This window comes from Carassius gibelio, chromosome B12 (genome assembly GCF_023724105.1).
Source record: "Carassius gibelio isolate Cgi1373 ecotype wild population from Czech Republic chromosome B12, carGib1.2-hapl.c, whole genome shotgun sequence".
Classification (NCBI taxonomy): domain Eukaryota; kingdom Metazoa; phylum Chordata; class Actinopteri; order Cypriniformes; family Cyprinidae; genus Carassius; species Carassius gibelio.
This window is the reverse complement of record NC_068407.1, coordinates 13,301,718-13,321,029: the sequence shown is the minus strand read 5'-3', so window position 1 is coordinate 13,321,029 and position 19,312 is coordinate 13,301,718. Positions and strand designations below refer to the sequence as shown.

The following is a 19,312-nucleotide window of genomic DNA, read 5'->3' as shown; positions in this document are numbered from 1 at the left end:
GGGCTTTTTAAAATAAAAACAGACTAACCAGAATAAGTTCCTTGTGTTTTTTGATGCAGGTCTGCTACAGATGCTGCCAAGCCTGGGTGTGAGAGGGGGTCCGACATTGGCATCTTTGGACCACCACCACCAAGGTGAGAAGGAGAGAGTTTGGAGCCGCCTCCTGGGCCTCCCAAATGCTGCTGCTGTTGTCTCTGCTGCTGAAGAACAGCCATGATTCTAGCAAGCTGGTGAAAAAAACAACAACAATTAAAATATGACAGAAAGAATTCAACAGGAACTCATATTGCCGACATGTCCACAACAGCAGAGGGTTAAATCTCAATCCTCATTTTCACATTATAAGAACAGATGACAACAAACAGCATCTTGCTATTCGTTTTGCTGTTGCTTGAGTTCAAACTAAAGCATCATCATCGCCTGTGGCACATCTTAACAAATACTGAGTCTATTTATAAGCAATGAAAGAGGGATGTTTGCCAGTCTGCTTGTTTCATAAAGTTACTTGAACAAGTATACAAGCCAAAAGGAGTCAAAGAGAGCAGACTTATGCTTGATCAAGCTATTAAATATAAATTCTATAATATGAAACCAGTACATAGAATGTAATTACGGAATTTAGAATTTTCTGAGAGCACCTGACCACTGTAGAAGCATCAGGAAACATTCAAAATTGCAGAAGCTTTTTACATTTAAATAGTAGTTTAGCAAACAAGGAGGTCAAAATGGTACCTGTTGGGGGTCTGCTTGTTGACGTATGTTTGGGGGGAACTTGCGCTGGTTCTGCAGCAGTTGCTGCTGTTGTTGCTGCGGTTGCTGTTGAAGAAGCAGCTGACAGGCCTGCAAGAAACCATGAGCCACAGGGTAAAAAGAAGAAACATACAAAACTGTAGTGAGAGTATTGTGTGTCTGGCTAGCACAGATGAAGTCCTGAGCATGTAACAGAGCATCGAGCTACCCACCAGTTGGAACTGAATATGATGGGGGTATATGCTGTTGAGCATGGCAATGTGCTGTGGGGAGAGCTGAGGAGGAAAGATGCCTCCCCCAACACCTCCACTGGGAGGAGGCATCTGCTTCAGCACAGAGCCTGGCACCTGCAACAGGAAGATCGAATTAGACTAAGATCACATATGAGTTACATTTCAGCTAGCTACATTTCTGTAGTTAACAGGAATTTATCTTAAAGACAGTGTGAAATCCTATTGTGCATAATCAGTGCACAGTACTTTAAGAACATTTTTTTTAAAACCTCCACAAAATGTCTCCTCCTAAAATGACTTGTCTGTCAGCATCTTGCTGAAGTAATATTAACCAATACATAGCATTTTCAAGTACCTGTGGTGACAGGAACTGATGAGGCACTTGCGCTCGTACTGATGGGTTGATGGGAGGCACCCCTGGTTGGTGCCTGGACTGTCCCATCCCACCTCCGCTACTAAACAACTGACCACTCACCTTAAGAAAAAGGATAGAAGATTAGAAAACACACAGATAATCACAGTGACAGCAGAGGCTCAGATTACCATTTTCAGACACGTAAAGAGATGCAAATACCTTGTCATAGTAAGGCCCAGGTTCACATGCCCCCACCTCTTTGGAACCAGGTGAACGGAAGACTACGCCTGCTCCCCCTCCACGTCCTCCTTTACGCATCTCTCCATTGTACTCATTTAAGCCCATGCCACGCTTTTCTCCTTCTATCTTTTTGTCCTGCGGAGGACCAGGGGCCAGATCCAAAGAACGACCAGTGGGGTCCTCTCCCTATAAACAAACCACTACATTAGTGAACCTTATTCAAACTCCAACTTTATTCAAACATGTTAACCCTCTGGGGTCGAAGCCCGCACCAGTGTGGTTGATCTCATATTTTCTTGATGACTGCGAACTCTAATCTACCACATCCAGTTCTCAAAAGTCTTGTGAATAAATGTTAAAATGTGTTTTAGGGCCTTATTTCAGTGAATTAAACATTTTAGTTTTCACTAACCACGCACAAACATTGTTTTCTCAAAAACACAAACATGTACATTCATGCTGCCCACATATTGCAGCCCAGTCAGTGTTAACAGACTTTAGCCATTAATATGTTTTCAAGATACTGAAAAAAACCCACAAATGTCAGGGCAAGTCAAAACTTCTCCAGGGCCCAAAAACAGCCTTAGACTAGGCTTGCCGATAAGACGGTGCTGACAGTAATACAAAGCCACAACACCGGTTGCGTCACTTGCCCACTACGGCACTGTCCCGCACAGTCGTTTTGATCTTTTTATAGTTAAAAAATCCTTTAATTCAGTAAAAGAACAAACACTACAATAAAAAAATTGAACGAGGCTGCTCAATGCAGTGTGCCGAACGACAGTCACATCACACATCACTTTTCATTTAGCCAGAGACAAAAAGTTGTTTGACAAGAAGAGTGAGGTGAGACGGATGAGACGATGGCGGTTGATTTTAGTTTTGAAACGTGACACAAAAGTGCCTATTTGGCAATATTTTGGATTTTGAAAAGCGTGTTGACTTTTGCCGTATCTCTAAGGTGATAATGGAATTTTTTTTTAAACATTTGTTTCTTATATAATTGGTTCCACATTGTTTGCCGATTTTTACTTTATTTAAACTTTGGGTCATTTATTTATTTTATTTGACATCAAGGTGTATGCCGTGCCTAGAAGCTTTCATTTATTTGGTTATATATTATAAATGTGTACTTAGTCTATTTCCAGTTTTGTATACCTAAACTAAGTTATTCTTCATTTTATATTAGGCATAGCTTGCCTTATAGCATGGTGTTTTTTATTTGTTTCGTTAATAAAAGTTCTATGCTTCATATATAGGCTAAAGTGAGTTTGAAGTGGTATTTTGTTGTTGCATTCAAGCAGTTGAAGCCAAACTGATGCCAACTCGAAAGTGAAAGTAAAATGTGCACGGTGCCTTTAAGCTTTTTAAAAGCTTGTTCATTATTCCTGCATATGGCATGCATGCACGTTAGAGACGTGGTGGGTTTCATTGCACAGCACTGTGAAACACATGCACATTGCTTGACAGTCTGTACTTCCACCCACCATGTTTTAGTTTAGATATGCTTTCATTTATACCGTTTGGAAAGCAGTACTATTAGATGTGCGAAACTCACGCACTGATAGACCTTCATGTGTGCTTTGTGTTAGTTGTCTTGAAGTGCAATTGCGGCTGCAGTTAAATGCACTTGCGTTTTCGAATAGATGCCCATCCCTAAATATTAATGAGCAATATTTGCCTATAACTAAGAAAAGCACTTTGTTTGCACAATGTTTAGGAATAGATTAAATGAAACTGAACAAAAATAATCTTTACAAACTAAATATCATTATAAAAGGTCTAAGCCTCAAGCATCGATGACAAATCACTGTTTTTCAATGGAAAGCTTATATGGAATGAATTTGCTAAATGTAAGCAGTACACATCAAAACATGCATAATCAAAACGCAGTAATTACCAGATTCATCGTAATAACGAATCTAGAGGTCGACCGATTAAAAAAAAAAAAAAATTAATCTGCATCAGCCGATTGTGCTGCACATTAGGCCAATTTATAGGCAGGAGCACCGGCAGGCAGCTAAGCGTTGTTGCTAAACTCCCTCTGAGACAGTTTAGCCAAGTCCGGCTACTTTTACACTGTTGCTGCGGGATGGTTATGTCTGCGGGTTAAAGCGACCCCAATAACGTGAAATTTGGCCCCTGGAGTGCGACATTTACCAGGGAAAACCTGGCAACCCTGCTCTGAGGCTGCATGAGAGACAGAGCAGCTCACACTCTGCAGCATCAGCTTGTTAATGCACAGCTTCAGCTAATGGCAGGGCAACACAGCCCATTTCGAATTTTACCATACTAGAATTGATGCCGGAAAGTTATCATATCCATAAGTACAACAAGTCATTTGCATGTGAAAGTAGAAACCCGTTCAATTCAGATGAAACTTCTGGGCAGATTATAATATGCATGTTAACTTATTGTGAAATATCCAATATCGAATATAACAATATCATCCACGATGTCATCGCTCGTGGCCAGCACGCTCAAAAGCAGTTATGAGCAGAAGGCTGTGTAATGTGTGAAATCTTTTATTTTTGTTGTCACAATAAAAAAATGTCACATGTACTGTAAACACGTCAATCAGATTGAATTGGCTCGATCCGACCAAAATTTTGATCGGATTGTAAGGGGTGGTTTTTAACCCTTTTGTAATCCGAGCGAGAGGACATGTAAACACTTGATCGGATTGAAAACCGAAACTGGAAAGTACTGCGCAGTGATGTAGAAATAGCATAATGACGTATGATGCGCGGAACGAGGTGTTCTTCCTGGTGAATAAACTGTCATAAATAAGTGTACTGTCATTATAAATCTCCCCTTTCACTCAGTGTATGTGAAGTGGAACATGACCACGTCCCACCAGTCCTCGTTTAAGACTCTCATCAACAGACGACGAGTTTTGAGTGCGGGAAGAGGCACTTTTACTACTTTTTTGAAGTAGATAAATATAACGTGTTTTTTAAAATAGCATGCGACAGCAGCGGGAAACTCTGTATATTCATGCAGTGTGTGCATGTCAAAAGAGTAAATCCGATCAGAAGCTTGTGACATGTAAACGCGCACATCAACCTGATCAGTTTATTTACCGTTCATGTAAGCACTACATTCAGATTCGTCAATCAGAATGTATTAATTCCGATGGTAGCAACAAGTGTCCATGGAAACGCACCTAGTGTCTTTCCTATTCACAGAGTTATTCGTGATGGCTTGTCACTATATCAAAACTGACTGCCACAAATAGATTTCCCAAAAGACTTATACTTTGTTGAATGAAATGAACACTTCACATTTCAAAATTAAAATGCAGCGTGGGTGTTTTTATATGAATGTATCTTTGAAAAGAACCAACTGTCTTCAGAAAAGCTTCGATGTCATTTTCATTTGGTCTTTCCTTTAAATGCCTGATAAAGTAGTAATTGTGAGAAGCGCTTATTTGATTACAGGAATTCCCAGTTTAGTTAGAAAGGTAAGGGTCCATTGAATGACATCCCAAAGAGCATGCATCGTGCGCATCTTGTCAGTGAAGCCATTCCTGTGATAAGTAGGTAATCTCCTGCACGTACATTCAGATCAGAGTATGTGATTGGCAACAATTTCCCCTCCGCACTGTGAATGAATCACCCGCGATTTTGAATGCAGTTTTGTGCAACTTGTCAATGAACTATGGCTCTCCCGGAGTGGCATTTACTTTTACTGGGAGTGGAGTAATTATTAAATGTTCAGCATTAGATTGTATTTTTTTATTTTTTCATTATTCATATATGAGTGTTTTGTGGGGATTGTGGCTGTATATGCATGATTACCATCTCTATGAGTGCACATCAGCGTGTAATTACTGTGTATCACAGCCAGCAGTGTAAATGCGTCTATATAAATAGTGTGAGATAATGGACTGTGGCACATCTGTATGATTACCATCTGTATAACCGGCCATCAGCATGTTATTACTGACTATGAGCATCTATCAGTGTGAATGTAGTATTTTAGCAATCTCAGGATGTACTATACTTTTTCTTATTTTTATTACTCAAATTATTCTTATTGTATTTTTCTTGTGCACAAATAAATTACTTATATGATGTCTAAGATTCTGTTTATTGTTTTGTAATTTACTGTAATTTTTCATGGGATCTACTTCAAATTTTAAATAGAAACTAATGTGACTTTCAACCCATTATTTTCCTGGATTGGATCTGGATTTTTCCAGGACTGATTTCATGTTTTTTTTTATATTAATAAAAAAAATATTTCAAGGCACTTCAGTGTCTATAACTTTACATCTTTTTGAGCATTATCAGCCTTGGATGATGAAGAGTAAAGCCCAAAGGGTCTTCTTTCCAAATACACCAAAATTGTGTGTGTAGCACACTAAAGTCAGGAACTGTTGCAAATTTAAGTTGGGTGGGTCATTTTAATAAACAAGTCCCAAAATGAGGGTTGCAGGTTAACAAGTTAAAAAAATAAAAGTCTAAATTCCATATAGAAGACAATTCTTTCATAATTTCTTACCAGAATCCCCATGTTTGAAAACTGTCTTGTCATTGGGTTCATCCAAGAGTCTCCTGCACCCTTCAAGGAACCCTGCAGAAAATTAGACGGAAAGCTCAGCAAGTAGTAATCAGGAGTAACTTGCATGAATACTGACCCTAGCCTGTCATACCTTGTTGGCTTTCTTGGCTCCCCAGCCTCCAGAGTTGTAGGAGGAGCTGCTGCCTTGAGAACCAGCACTGTTCCATACACCACCACTCTCATCCTCCTCCCAGCTGGAGTGACGTGAAGCACTGACTGATACCTCTCCTTCACCCCAACCTTCTTGCATAGACTTTGAGCCTGTAAAGATAAAAAAAATATATATATTTTAAAACACTCTGAAGTATGAATGCATTAGGGAACAGTTTAATTTCCAAGACATTTTCATTACTGGTAGCACAAAAGTATCCAGACTCACCAGAATTCACTGGATTGGGAGAGGGATCCCCCCAACCTGGTGACTTGCCAGTGTCATCAGGGTCACACCAACTAGTAGGTGCTTCAGTAGGTTTACCCCAGGCTGCAGTACCGTTATCCACACATGGACTGGAAGGAGAGTCACTACCTCCCCATCCAGAAGAAGCTAAGAGATAAACAAACAAATTGCTATAATCAATATGGTTCTATAGTATGCAACAGTGTAGTCAAAAGTACCGACTTCTTAGTGGGAAATTAACCTTTCTAAAATTGCAGTACTAACTGGTACCGAAGTCTGTACTTTTGAAAACACTACTATGCAACATGAAAGCAAAGCAAAGAGCAAGAGTTAAAAAGATCTAATGTTATATTTTTTGTTCTTTAAATATAAAACCAAATAACTTTAAGTTTGGGCTTCTGTTGCACTGAGAATGATTTAATGCTAAAACATAAGTAACCATGAGGTAATTAAAAATGGTGTTTCACTAAGGGTTAAAAAGAAGCCGCAGTGAATTCCCATTAAAATAGACACTTCAAAGTAGGGGTATGCTATGTGATGATTTTTGATCGTGGATGATAAAAATTTCTCCACAATCTGCTTTTGTAGAAATACTGTATTATCGTGCTATAGTGCATATTCTATCAGTTGCAGATCTGGCACCTCCATCTCAATATACTGTTCAACGCCACATGCATTCACATAAATATTAACTCAGCAGTAGAGTTACTCTTACAGGACCCTGTTTTTATTTGCAGCCACAAAAGTACATTATTTGCATATGCTTTAAAGCTTTTGCCGGTTAAATGTTGTGCACTTTTCTGAGCACCTGATTGCTGAACTAAGTTATTTTTTGCGCTAATACTGTCAAAACACACAAGGTTTACATATAGACTCGGTTGATTCTCTAAAATTAAAGACACATTGGAGAGAAAAATGGACGCATGCCCGTATATTAAATGCAAGCAGCTCTTAAAGGGTCAGTACTAAACATGCAGCCGATTAAATGGTCATTAAATGGATAGTTCATTCTAAAATTTAATTTTCTGTCATTATTTACTCCCAAACCTGTATTAATTTCTTTCTTGTGCTGAACACTATTAGAAGATATTTTACTTTTCATGTCTTTTTGTGCTTGTATGTTTTAACTGGCGAAGTGTATTAGTTCATTTAGGCACAGGAGGAAACAAAAAAAGAACTTGTGTTTGTGCGACTCTCAGCGTGCGCACCGAACTCGGAGCCGAATCTCTCAGTTGAGTTCTGCATCTTGTTTAAATGCTTTAAACAGTTTTGAATGTTTAAATTAGCAAGGCTTTAACCACATGCAATTGATAAGCTTTTGTGGCGATGTGCAGGCAGTCTTTTAGAGCTAGCCTAATGCAGTCGGTTCAAATCACCGGCCCCCGCCACCCCACTTTACTAATGATATGGTCCTTGCCTATCTTTTAAGGTAAGAAGGTGCATCTCGATTCTTGTGCATCCTCGTTTCCTTTCCTCGCATCTTAGCTCCACCCCTTCAGGAGGCAAGGGAAGGATGCAAAGAAATGAAGCGAGGATCAAAGAACTTAAGTGAAATTTAATTTCTTCGCCCCCTTTTGCATCACTTCAAAGTGTCAGCTGCGCTAAAGTCATCTGCCCTTATGTTGTTAAAATTTGTTATTCAAGACATTCTCAATAAATATGAATAAAGATGCCACGTTTGATTATAACAACAGATGTGAAAGGGGAGGAGATTTGGCCTAATGGTTAGAGACTTTACTTGTAACCAGAAGGTCGCAGGTTCGAGTCTCGGTGCAGGCAGGAGTTGTAGGGGGGGGGATGAACAGCGCTATCGTCTACCCTCAATACCCATGGCTGACGTGTCCTTGAGCAAGGCATTGAACCCCCAGTTGCTCTACGGATGGTGAATATATAGCAGCTCACTGCTCCGGGTGTGTGTTCACTTCTCACTGCTGTGTGGGTGCACTTGGATGGGTTAAAATTAGTGATGCACGGGTTGATCGGCCATAAATCGGAACCGTCTGGTTTTTGCTTAAAATACGCGATCGGCAATCGGCCGGTTTTGGGTCTTTACTCAGCCGATTTTTCCAGAAGTGCTCCCGCGTGCACAGACTAAATTTTAATCATTCACTATCATGTCATTTTTTTTGAGAAGTATTTCAAAATCTGTGCGCAGGACACAGGCAGCCATTCAGCACTGGAAGTGCAGAGCTACATCTCTGAGGCACAGATAGCAGGAAGCGAACAGCCGTTCGAATAGGCACAAATAAGAGCCCCTTTCCTGCGCAAGCGTACTGTACATGTCCAAGCCCTGCACACATGTAGACAGTGAAGAGATGTTCAGCTTAACTTCTTGCATGTTGGATGAAAAACGAAATGGACTAAACTGAAACAAAACAAAGATGCTTTTTTTGTTGTAAAGTAGAACTAGACTAGGCTTGTATTTGGTAATGCGATATATTGCGGTGATTAATATGCATGATATTGTTATCGTAGACACTTCTAAACGTGAATAAATATACATCACAAATTATTTCGAATTTAGAATGCATTTTAAGAATAGTATTCCCATCAGCTGCTAAAAAATGCACAACATCGCTGTATGCTGCTTGAAAGAGCGCTTGCGCTCTAATGTAAACAAGCATGCATGAGAAGCACATGGAACACGTGAGAGATGCTGAATGAAAGCACATTCACTCTGACAGAAGATGGCGCTAAAATGCGTCCCTTACCCTGTAAACACAGTAAATAAAGCAGCTGTGACTTTCTAAACCATATTTAAATAATTTTAAATAACCATTCAGATTTGTGTTTTCCCTATGGTGTTTATTACAGAGCCAACTACTGAAATCTTCAAACATTCATTTAATTTTACTTTTTTAAATCTGGACTACAAATGCCCTAGATATTGTTTGAAAGTGTTTTGATCTTTTATTGTTCATTCACACTTTACATTACGGCTTCATTAGTTAAACTTCCAATGAAAAAAATATTCGGAACATTCATTAATCGTAGGTATTACAATATTTAATAACACATTGTTAAAATTGAAAGTTTTATTTTACCTTCATTCATGCAATAGAAAAATTTGAGGGAAATTACTTTTTAACTTGAGACTAGGGATGCGGCCGAAAATGGCCTTTTCGGTTTTCGGCCGATAGACTTTTATCACCGAAACAACACCGCCGAAATGTTGTGATGACGCAAACAGAAACCGCGACCTGCACGTGCACCTGCATAGCGCAGACCACGAGCTCCCCGCGACATTCACTTCACACCAGTGAGAACATTCTCTCTCTTCTTATTCCTTTATTCGCAGCACCAAAGCGTCTCCTAACAAAGAGATTAAGACGGACCACGAAGTGAAAACAAAGAAAAGTACAGTCTTCTTGAGTCTGTTAGCACACGTCTCACTGAGATCTTTTCGGATCCTCTGCACTTCATCGCGAATGTGCTTGATCCGTGTTATAAAGACCATTACTTGGATCCGGAAATAAGGCAGCGCGCACTAGAAATGATCCAGGCCATGCTTGATGCGGAGAACCCACGTAGAGAGAAGCGCCAAGTGCAGTAGACAAATCAGAGCGCAGAAAAAAAGACTTGTCTCTGCACCAGATGAGGGGCATGCACCATTGTTGTCTGATATGTTCAGTGGAATTCTGCAAGAAAGTGCCTCAAATAATAATAATACATTGGCTATTTTGTTCTTAGGCTACTATATATATATATATATATATATATATATATATATATATTAGGGGTGTAACGGTTCACAAAATTCACGGTTCGGTTCGATACGATACACTGATGTCACGGTTCGGTTCGGTTCGATACGTTTTAGATACAGCAAAATGTAAAAACATCTCAACTTTTCAGAATGCCGCAAGCGCACCGCGGGTCATGTGACAAGAACCAACCAATCAGCTTCATCCTTTCCCGTAACAACGTTGAGAGCTCAGCCAAGATGAAGGAACAGCTGATCATAGTTGTATATGGATTGCAATTTTGAAATAAATTCAGTAGCAGAGCTACTGCAAGCGATTTTTAGAGCTGCAAATCCATTTATCCTTCGCTGAAATTTCCGCGTCTCATGGAGAGAGCACGTCATTGTTGCTTAGCAAAGACAGACGCCTCAGGAGAAAGACGCGCTTAGCGTTTTCCATGCGTTTTTAGGCACGATATGTGAACGGCCCCTAAGGCGCTCGCTCACTCAGCACGCGCTGAAGGCTCGTTGCAAAATGTCTAATGCATTTAACAGACCAGAAATATAAGATCCTAAAATAACCAACAGGTCTGGTGTTTGGGTTGGATTCCCTGTAAGCTATAGTGTCTAAATGCTGCAGGGATAGTTTGCTGCGTGCATGTTTCTCCTTTTTTTCGTCTTTTCCCAGATAGTACTGACGCATATATCCCAGATATTCCCGCTGTTTTTTTTTTTTTTTTTTTTGTAATCCCGCTGGTGTACCCTGTCATGTTGCAGATGCGACATACCGTTGTTTATTTATCCACCACTCTCTTGCCATCACCATTATAGCTTAAAGGGAATCCAAAGTGCACCCAAACACCAGACCTGTTGGTTATTGGAGGATCTTCTCATTTCTAGTCTGTTAAACGCATTGGCTATTTTGCAACGAGCCTTCAGCGCGTACTGAGTGAGCGAGCGCCTGCTGAGTAGCCTAACATAAACATATAAGATGGTGTTTTTTTCTTCTTCGGCAGTGTCAGGGGCGTTGCCTGTTACGTTGTTTGGGTTATTGGGCTACCTTGTTGAACGCATATCATTATATTTCTTTCTCTCTCTTTTTTTTTTTTTTTCAAATATAATTAATTACTCCAACGAACCGTTCGGTATACATAATGCGTACCGCGTACCGAACCGAAAGCGTCGTACCGAACGGTTCAATACGAATACGCGTATCGTTACACCCCTAATATATATATATATATATATATATATATATATATATATATATATATGTGACATCTCATAATGTGAGATTTCTGCTTTAATTTGATAAAAATCTTTATTTATGCCCTGGCCCTATTTAAATACACTCTCTCAAATATTTCTCAAATGTCAGGCAGATGACAAGCTCAACTGCTCAACAGCTAGATGGTTATCTGTCTGAAGTCCCCATCCCCAGAAGTGATAACAGTCTTGCCAACTGGAGAAGTAATGCACTTTCTAGTCCTACATAGAAAAATTTCAAATGCACTTCACCTAAATGCACTTTGTTTTTATGAGAGAACAGTTCATTTTAAAACCTTTCTGCAGGCCAGTAGGCCTGTACATTATTTAATATACACATGAGTGGGATACATTTTTAGTTTGAATTTTATTTTATACTGTGCATTGTTGCAATGTGCTTAATAAATATTTGCATAATTTGTAATTATGTATTTTTATGTTGTTGTTTTTTAAAATAAGTTATGTAATTGTAATTATCTTTGAAACCTTAATATTAATTTATGCAATTGCAATGTCTTAATTTTAGTAAAGTTAGTACACGGTCATAGCAATAAATGCAATGGTACTAATAATTGGCATAATTTCTTTCGGTGTTTCGGTTTCGGTTTTCGTCCTTGGTTTTCTCTTTTTCGGTTTCGGCCAAGAATTTTCATTTCGGTGCATCCCTACTTGAGACAATAGTTATTTATTTTTCATTGGCTCAAGTAAAAAAATATAGATGTTAATCATTAGCTTATTTTTTTTTTATTGGATGAAACACTTTGCATCTTTGTTTTATTCGCACCAACATTAATTGTTTTTAACATTTTGGAATAATGTATTAATATAGCATACTTTTCTCACTGGTAAAGACCTTTTTTTTTTTTAAACCACATTTAAAGACAAAAACAAATACTGAATGCTGATTAAGAAACATCTTATTGAATGTGTGTTGATTGTGTTGTTTGGATTGTAGAACTATGCAGTTGTTGCCTTTAAATTTCACATGATTACAGTTAATATTTTCATTTAAGGCCAGTTCTATGTAGTTTCAACCCAATTCAAAAACAAAAGCTAAATGCTGATGTCTGTACCATACCATCTATGCTTGTATTGAATGTAGGCTACTTACTGTGCAGTGACTGCCGTAAATTTCAGATGGTTACGGTTATCGTGTTCAATAGCTAAAAGTTATTTTTGCCTATTAAATACCAAATAAACATCTTGTTTATGCACGCTTTCCATTCTTTCTTCTTAGTTACTTAAAGATAAATAAAAAATAAAAAAAAATTGGAAATTGGTATCAGAATCGGCTAGTTTGCTTTGTAAAAAAAATCGGTATTGGAATCGGCCATGAAAAATCATGATTATGCATCCCTAGTTGAAATGCTTTGCATTGACTTTCACTTTCATGTTATAAAATGGCATAGTGAAACAAATCTATAGGGGTGGTAGAATTTATTCATGAAATTTAAAATATTAACTTGAGGCTTCTCTCTTTTCAGATTCTTATTCATGGCTTTATCATAATAGGCTGCATATTAACTTAATGTGAGAAAACAGCAAGTTCTATGTGAAATCAGACATTTGAGCTCCCCCATGTAGTCAAAATAGCATAATCATAACAGCCAGCCTGTGAGATTTATAGTCGAATCAGGCTCCTCGAATCGAAGCATCGATCGAATCGTCGACTATTTGGGGTCACCCCTAATGTAAAAATGTATAACGGTACTACAGTGGATGGTATGATATGGCACATTCCATCTGGGTAACCAAACAGTTGCTGGTCCACATTAAATTTTATAGTAGGAAAAAATACTATGGAAGTCACTGTGGACCAGCAGCTGTTTTGTTTTTACCATTCTTCAAAAAAGCATTTATGTTCAGCAGAAGAAATAAACTCCTTGGGGTTTAAAACAACTTTTGAGTGAGTAAATAATGGTATAAAAATAAAACGCCATTTAAAAACAGACATATTTCTTCAAAATTTTTATTTTAGGTGAACTATTCCTTTAATAATGATAAAACAAAACGCAAAGAAAAAAATCTCACTCACTATTCTTGACTGAACTTCTTATAAAAAATTGTTTTTTTTTAAGTTGTATTTGGAATCGATCTTTATAGTGTTTTATTTTTATATTTGTTCATTCAATTTCTTGAATGCTACTGCTAAATAAACCTATTGTACCAGAAAAAAAAAACTGTTTGTTTTATTGTATATTATGTGTGGTTGTAATCTTTGTTCTTAATTTTTTATATCAAAGATAAAACAATGACATTTATCTTCACCCACTTTGTCCTAAATATCTGCCTTTTTTAATTTATTTTGTTACCTTGAAAGGCCTTTTCTTTATAATAGGGAAATTATTTTGGCTGTTATGCTCACACAACTTGCAAAATAAACATGACAAAGAATTCTGATAAAATCGTGATATTTCTAAAAAAATAAAAATCATGATATATTTTTTTCCATTTTGCCCACCCCTACTTTAAAGAAAAGTGCACGTTCTTACCTATTCCTGGCCCCTTGTTTGCTGAATGTGTAAGGTTCATGTCCCTATTTCCTAGGCCAGTTGGCATTCTTCCAGGTGGCTGCTGCTGTAGGGTTGGGGGTCCTTGCTGAGGGGACACTGATTGTGCCTGGACAGATGGGGCGTTGTTCTTATCCCACACACTTTTGTTGTTGTATTTGCTGGGGTCACCCCACGCAGATGTTCCATCATCAATCTCCATTTTCCTGCTGATGGACTGTGGAGAAGGCTCCTCCCAACCACTGGGCTCTGATGTGTCTCCAGAGCCACTGGAAACTTGGGGTATGGGCCCTGAAGTCCACCCTGAACTTTGGCTCTGGGCTGAAGGACCTGCTGGTCTTCCCCAGCTCCCTTGCATGGCCCCTGTGTCCACCGACTGACACTGCTGAGGCTGTGATTGTTGCTGCTGCTGCTGTTGTGCCGGGCCTTTCTGTGAGGCCAATTGGCTGTTTGGCATCTGTGATTGGTGCATCTTCCCACCCCAGCCTTGGTGAGATTTGCCACCCATGTCTCCACCCGACCCTGTACCTCCAGTTCCCCATGCCCCCCTAGAAGTTTCCCCATCCCAACTAACCCATGTGCCCACTTCTGAGTCCCCACTAGTACCTCCACTACTCTTCCCATCCCCCCAACCCCCACTGCATGATTTGGGCTCATTCTCTCCCCAGTCACTGTTACCTCTTGTTCCCCAATTGCCCACATCCCCCCGTCCCACTTCTTTCCAACTGCCTTTTCGTTTATCCTCCTGACTGTCTCCCCAGCCACTTCCTCCAGTTGATGGAGTACCCTGCGTTTGGAAATCTCCCCACCTGCCCGACGAGCTCCCTGTTCTAAATTCTCGCCACTCATTTCCTTCGCTGTCCCAATCTTTCCCTTTGCCTTCTGATGTAGCAGTCCCTCCCCAACCCCCGGGTGGCTTACCTTGTCCACCAACTGAACTACTTACAACACCTACAGATTGTGAGACTGCAGGGTTTTGGATATTGACACCAGAGGGTGGAGGGCCTCTGACATGCAAAGAAGAACTGCCGTTGCTACTACTGTTATCCCAACCTTCACCAGGGGAAGCAGCAGGCGGCCCGAGGATGGAGTTTGAGTTCAAGTTGGCATCTAGAGCTGCATCTTGCAGCAGAGAGGAGGAAGATGGATCAGTAGTTGTGGTGGTGGATAAACCAGAGTACGGTTGAGTGGGGGCAGGTGCACTCATTGCAGATGAGGATTCTGCTCCACCTGGTGCCACTTTTCCGCCTCCTCCCTCCAAATCCCATGCCACATTCTGACGGATTTGTGTCTGACCCCAACCAGAGTTGGACAGCACTCTTGGATCCAAGTCAGACCGGCTAAGCAGATTCTGTAAGGTCACTTCAGGGTTGAGAGGTTGATGAGTGCGGTGGAGGCCATGGTGCTGATTGCCACTTCTGGAGTTTCCTCCGCCACTGGAGGATGAGGTACCTCCCCCACCTCTGCTACCCCGGCCTCCCCACTCACTTGAGTCTCCTGCTCCTACATCCCCAACACCTTTCTGATTGTCCCAAGCTCTTGTCATAGTTGAAGGTGTGGAGGAGGAAGTCGTCGGGTTACCGACACTGCCACCGCTGCTGCTGTTACTGCTCGAACCATCTTTCCCACCTGGATTGTTGACAGCCCCAACACCACTTGATGCCCCCCATTCCCCAACCAACATATGGTCCCCACCCCATGCTCCCTGAGATACCCCGGGGGTCTGACCCCCACTTGCAGTTCCCCACGCACTTGCCCCTGTCAAATCTCCTTGATCATCCTGACTGGCATAACCCCATGCTTTTCTGCCTTCAGCAGACCCAGAGCTCCCTCCTGCTCCATCCTCCCAAGATTCAGTCCTTGAGGCACCCGTTTTGGAGTTTGCAGGGAAAGGCTGAGCTCTCCAAAATGATGAGCTGGTGGAGGAGGAAGATGAAGTGGAGCCGTCCCCTCCACCTGTGCTTCCAGAGTTAATTTCAGCCGCCTCTGTCAACCCTTTGTTTTTTGGTCCTGCTCCTGGTTCCAGTGCTGCACCACCCCACTCTCCACAGGGTGGATCTCTGTCTCTGGATTGCATTTGGTGAAGTTGGTGCTGATGAGAGGCTTGATTCACAGAAAGAGGGTTGCTGGCAGACAAAGATGAGCTTTGGAGGGAAGAGGAGCCACCCTCTGTTGCAACTGTCCCAGCCCCTTCCTGTACCAGGGCAGGCCAAGCAGAAGGATTGGCATTAGGGTTAAAATTGGCACCTGGAATCCCACAGCTAACACCAAGGGAGCTATCGGAGCCCCCTGGTAGAGTGGCAGCTTTGGATATGGGGGGCAATGAGCCTGCTGCTACTGCATTCCCCCCTATTAGTTCATGGGAGGATGAAGCCCAAACACTACCAGACTGCATACATTCATTTGGTGAACCGGAGGATGTGGGTGGGGAAGGGCTGCCAGAATTCACTCCTTTCCTCCCGTTTCCTCCTCCCACAACTTTCGGTTGCTGCTGGAGATGCCTCTCACCCCATGAGGTGCTGCAGTTCAGAATTCCGCTACTGTCCGCACCTCCGGTTCCTGCTGTATCCCCTGCCTTTGACCCATCCCCAGCAGCAATACTGGGCCATTCCTCCAGGTCTGACCGATCCACTATCATCTTTTCTCTGCCCTGAGAGAGGGGTTGGCTGCCAGAGCTGTTCCCCCACATGGAATTTGCATAATTTGAAGAAGAAGAAGCAGCGATTGATGAGGAGGAGGATGACGTATGGGGCAGTGAGGGAGCAGCTGGACCCAAAAGGCCCTGGATTGGATCTGGAAACAAAGCACCAAACTCTTCATGAACCTCCAAGATTTTATTCTTATGACACACAACCTATATGCATATAAACTAAACCAATATGATAGAAAGAAGTCTCAAAATCTTAAAGGGAAGGTTCATCATTTACTCACTTATGCCATTCCAAACCTGCATGACTTCTGTGAAACACAAAAGATATTTTGAAGAACTATTTCTGTCCAATTAAAAGATTAGTTTACTATGAAATGAAAATTTCTAGATAATTTACTCACCCCATGTCATCCAAGATGATTATGTCTTTCTTTATTCAGTCAAAAAGATTTTAAGGTTTTTGATGACAACATGCTAGGATCATTATCCTCATAGTGGACTTCAATGGCTACCAAATGGTTGAAGGTCAAAAAAGGGCTCTACACGATACCAGACGAGGAATAAGGGTCTTATCTAGTGAAATGATCCGTCATTTTCTTAAAAAAAAAAAAAAACAATTATGCTTTAGAAACACAAATGCACAACCTTGCACTGCTCTGCGACGCGCATCCATGACTTCACATAATACATAATCAAAACTCTTGTTTTTGTAAACAGCATTTGACTTTGCACGTTCGACTTGTAAACACTGAGTCGGTACTTCCGCCTAAGTCACACGTGACCATTTGAATGTGATTATGTATAAAGTGAAATACGTATTGTATAGAGCCCTTTGAAGCTGCACTGAAACTGTAATTTTGACCTTTAACCATTTGGTAGCTGCTGAAGTCCACTATAAAGGAGAATAATCCTGTATTTTTTTCATTAAAAACTTTAATTTCTTTTCAACTGGAGAAAGAAAGATGTAAACATCTTGGATAACATTGGGGTAAGTAAATTATCAGGAAATTTTCCATTGAGTCACTGAGTTTCAAAACAATTTGGTCTTGCATCTTCATTGTATTGACACATATTTATCAAAGTATCTTTAAAGTGTTTCACAGAAAAAATGCATTTTTAAGAACTTTCATTTTTGCAGTAAGCTATAACCTCCCTCATAAGAAATGTGTACACTACAGCGTTCAAGTATAATGCAAGTATACAGCACACAATGAGTATTCTAAAATTTGATATGGACTGGAACAATACCTTGCAATGTGTTTGGAGTTGAGCAACATTTACATCATTTATTAACATTCACATTTAAAAAATGTTTTACTGTTTCAGTCTAACTGAAATCAAACCTGTATAATGTATGTAAATAACTATTTGTTTGTGATCTCTTTCACATAAAGATCTCTAAATAAAGAGCCTTAAAAAACAAAGTTTCTCTTTTTCTATTAGTCAAAAGATTATGATTCTTACCTGAGGCAGAAGCCACTGTTTCATTGGGGCTGTCTCCCCCGCTGTTGCCTCCCCCCAGCAGCATGGAGGACAGTGGTGGCTGACCCCTCTTCAGTAGCACTTTATGGTCCTGCTGGCAACGGAATCGAGGGGGCACTTCACGGGGCATGTAGCGCTGAGAATTCTGTGTGCTGGGGGAGGGCGTTCCGTTGGCCACCGCCGGCCGCTTAGCATTGTTCCCACCCTGAGGGAGGGCGCCAGCAGCCGCGGTGGCAGTGGATGGGGTTGAAGAGAGGACGGGTCCAGGGCTGGGGGAAGCTGAGTTGGGGGTGGCAGGAGACTGTGCTGATGGAGGCTTGGTCAATTCTGGCACTGTGTAGTGAAAAATTTAGGGGGAAAATGAGAGCAGAACTGCAGAAAAGCTACATTCAGGTAAACAATAGAAATGGTTGGGAAAATACGGTATCTTGGTAATTTGGATTTGGATTAAAGTAATAAAATATATGTAAGCATGTAGGCATATATTATGTGCAAAAAAGGGTTAAAATCACATTACATTCTAACATTGTAATATTTCAATTTAAAAACAAAAATAATCCTTTTAAAGTAGAAGTTACTAAACTAAAAATTTAAATAAACACTAATTGAGTAAAAAGGCTATTTTGATTACCCCATTACACTTACAGTTAGTGTTATCTTACCAAAGCAATTACCTATAGGTTTAAAATTCTGTCACTTTTATTGTGCAACTATACAATATTTCAGCAAAATGTATATTTTAGTCAGTTATTTTGCTCCTATTTCATTGTGCTAAGTCTGCTGCACATGTGCGTGGCGACGCTCATTCTAAATGAAGTCTGTGGAGTTTAGCGGGGAATCGCAAATCAAAAGCTAATTGCACACACTGACAGCAACTTTTACAGATGGAGAATATACCTGTGAAATGCAAGTTATGCATTGATAAAGACAGCACATCTCCAACACATTAAACAGCACATCTCTGTCAGCCTCATACGCTGCCTTTCTATCAGAGCATCTGACAGGGCGACAGCGATATACTTTGAACTGAAACTATAGGTGGCTACGCATTTATGAGAGAAATAAATGCAGAAATTATTTAAATGCAAAGCCAAAAAAAGGAGATAGTTTATACTGACAAATCGTACCAGTGTACTTTGAGGTCAAAATGCGTAACCACTATGCAAAATGTGTACAGGTTG

General features: G+C 40.4%; 1 protein-coding gene across 1 annotated transcript in view; it reads right to left on the bottom strand.

The window, feature by feature from the left end:
- Window positions 1-19,312, bottom strand: part of tnrc6ba (trinucleotide repeat containing adaptor 6Ba) — a 36,993-nt gene that overhangs the window by 5,925 nt on the left and 11,756 nt on the right. Inside the window, exons 4-13 of the mRNA XM_052571286.1 lie at window positions 18,114-18,464; window positions 13,982-16,792; window positions 6,524-6,688; window positions 6,236-6,405; window positions 6,085-6,156; window positions 1,558-1,764; window positions 1,339-1,458; window positions 963-1,097; window positions 733-840; window positions 29-227 (exon numbers count right to left, since the gene is read on the bottom strand). Of these exons, the coding sequence (XP_052427246.1) occupies window positions 29-227; window positions 733-840; window positions 963-1,097; window positions 1,339-1,458; window positions 1,558-1,764; window positions 6,085-6,156; window positions 6,236-6,405; window positions 6,524-6,688; window positions 13,982-16,792; window positions 18,114-18,464 (4,338 nt within the window). The remainder of the gene's footprint in view (window positions 1-28; window positions 228-732; window positions 841-962; window positions 1,098-1,338; window positions 1,459-1,557; window positions 1,765-6,084; window positions 6,157-6,235; window positions 6,406-6,523; window positions 6,689-13,981; window positions 16,793-18,113; window positions 18,465-19,312) is intronic.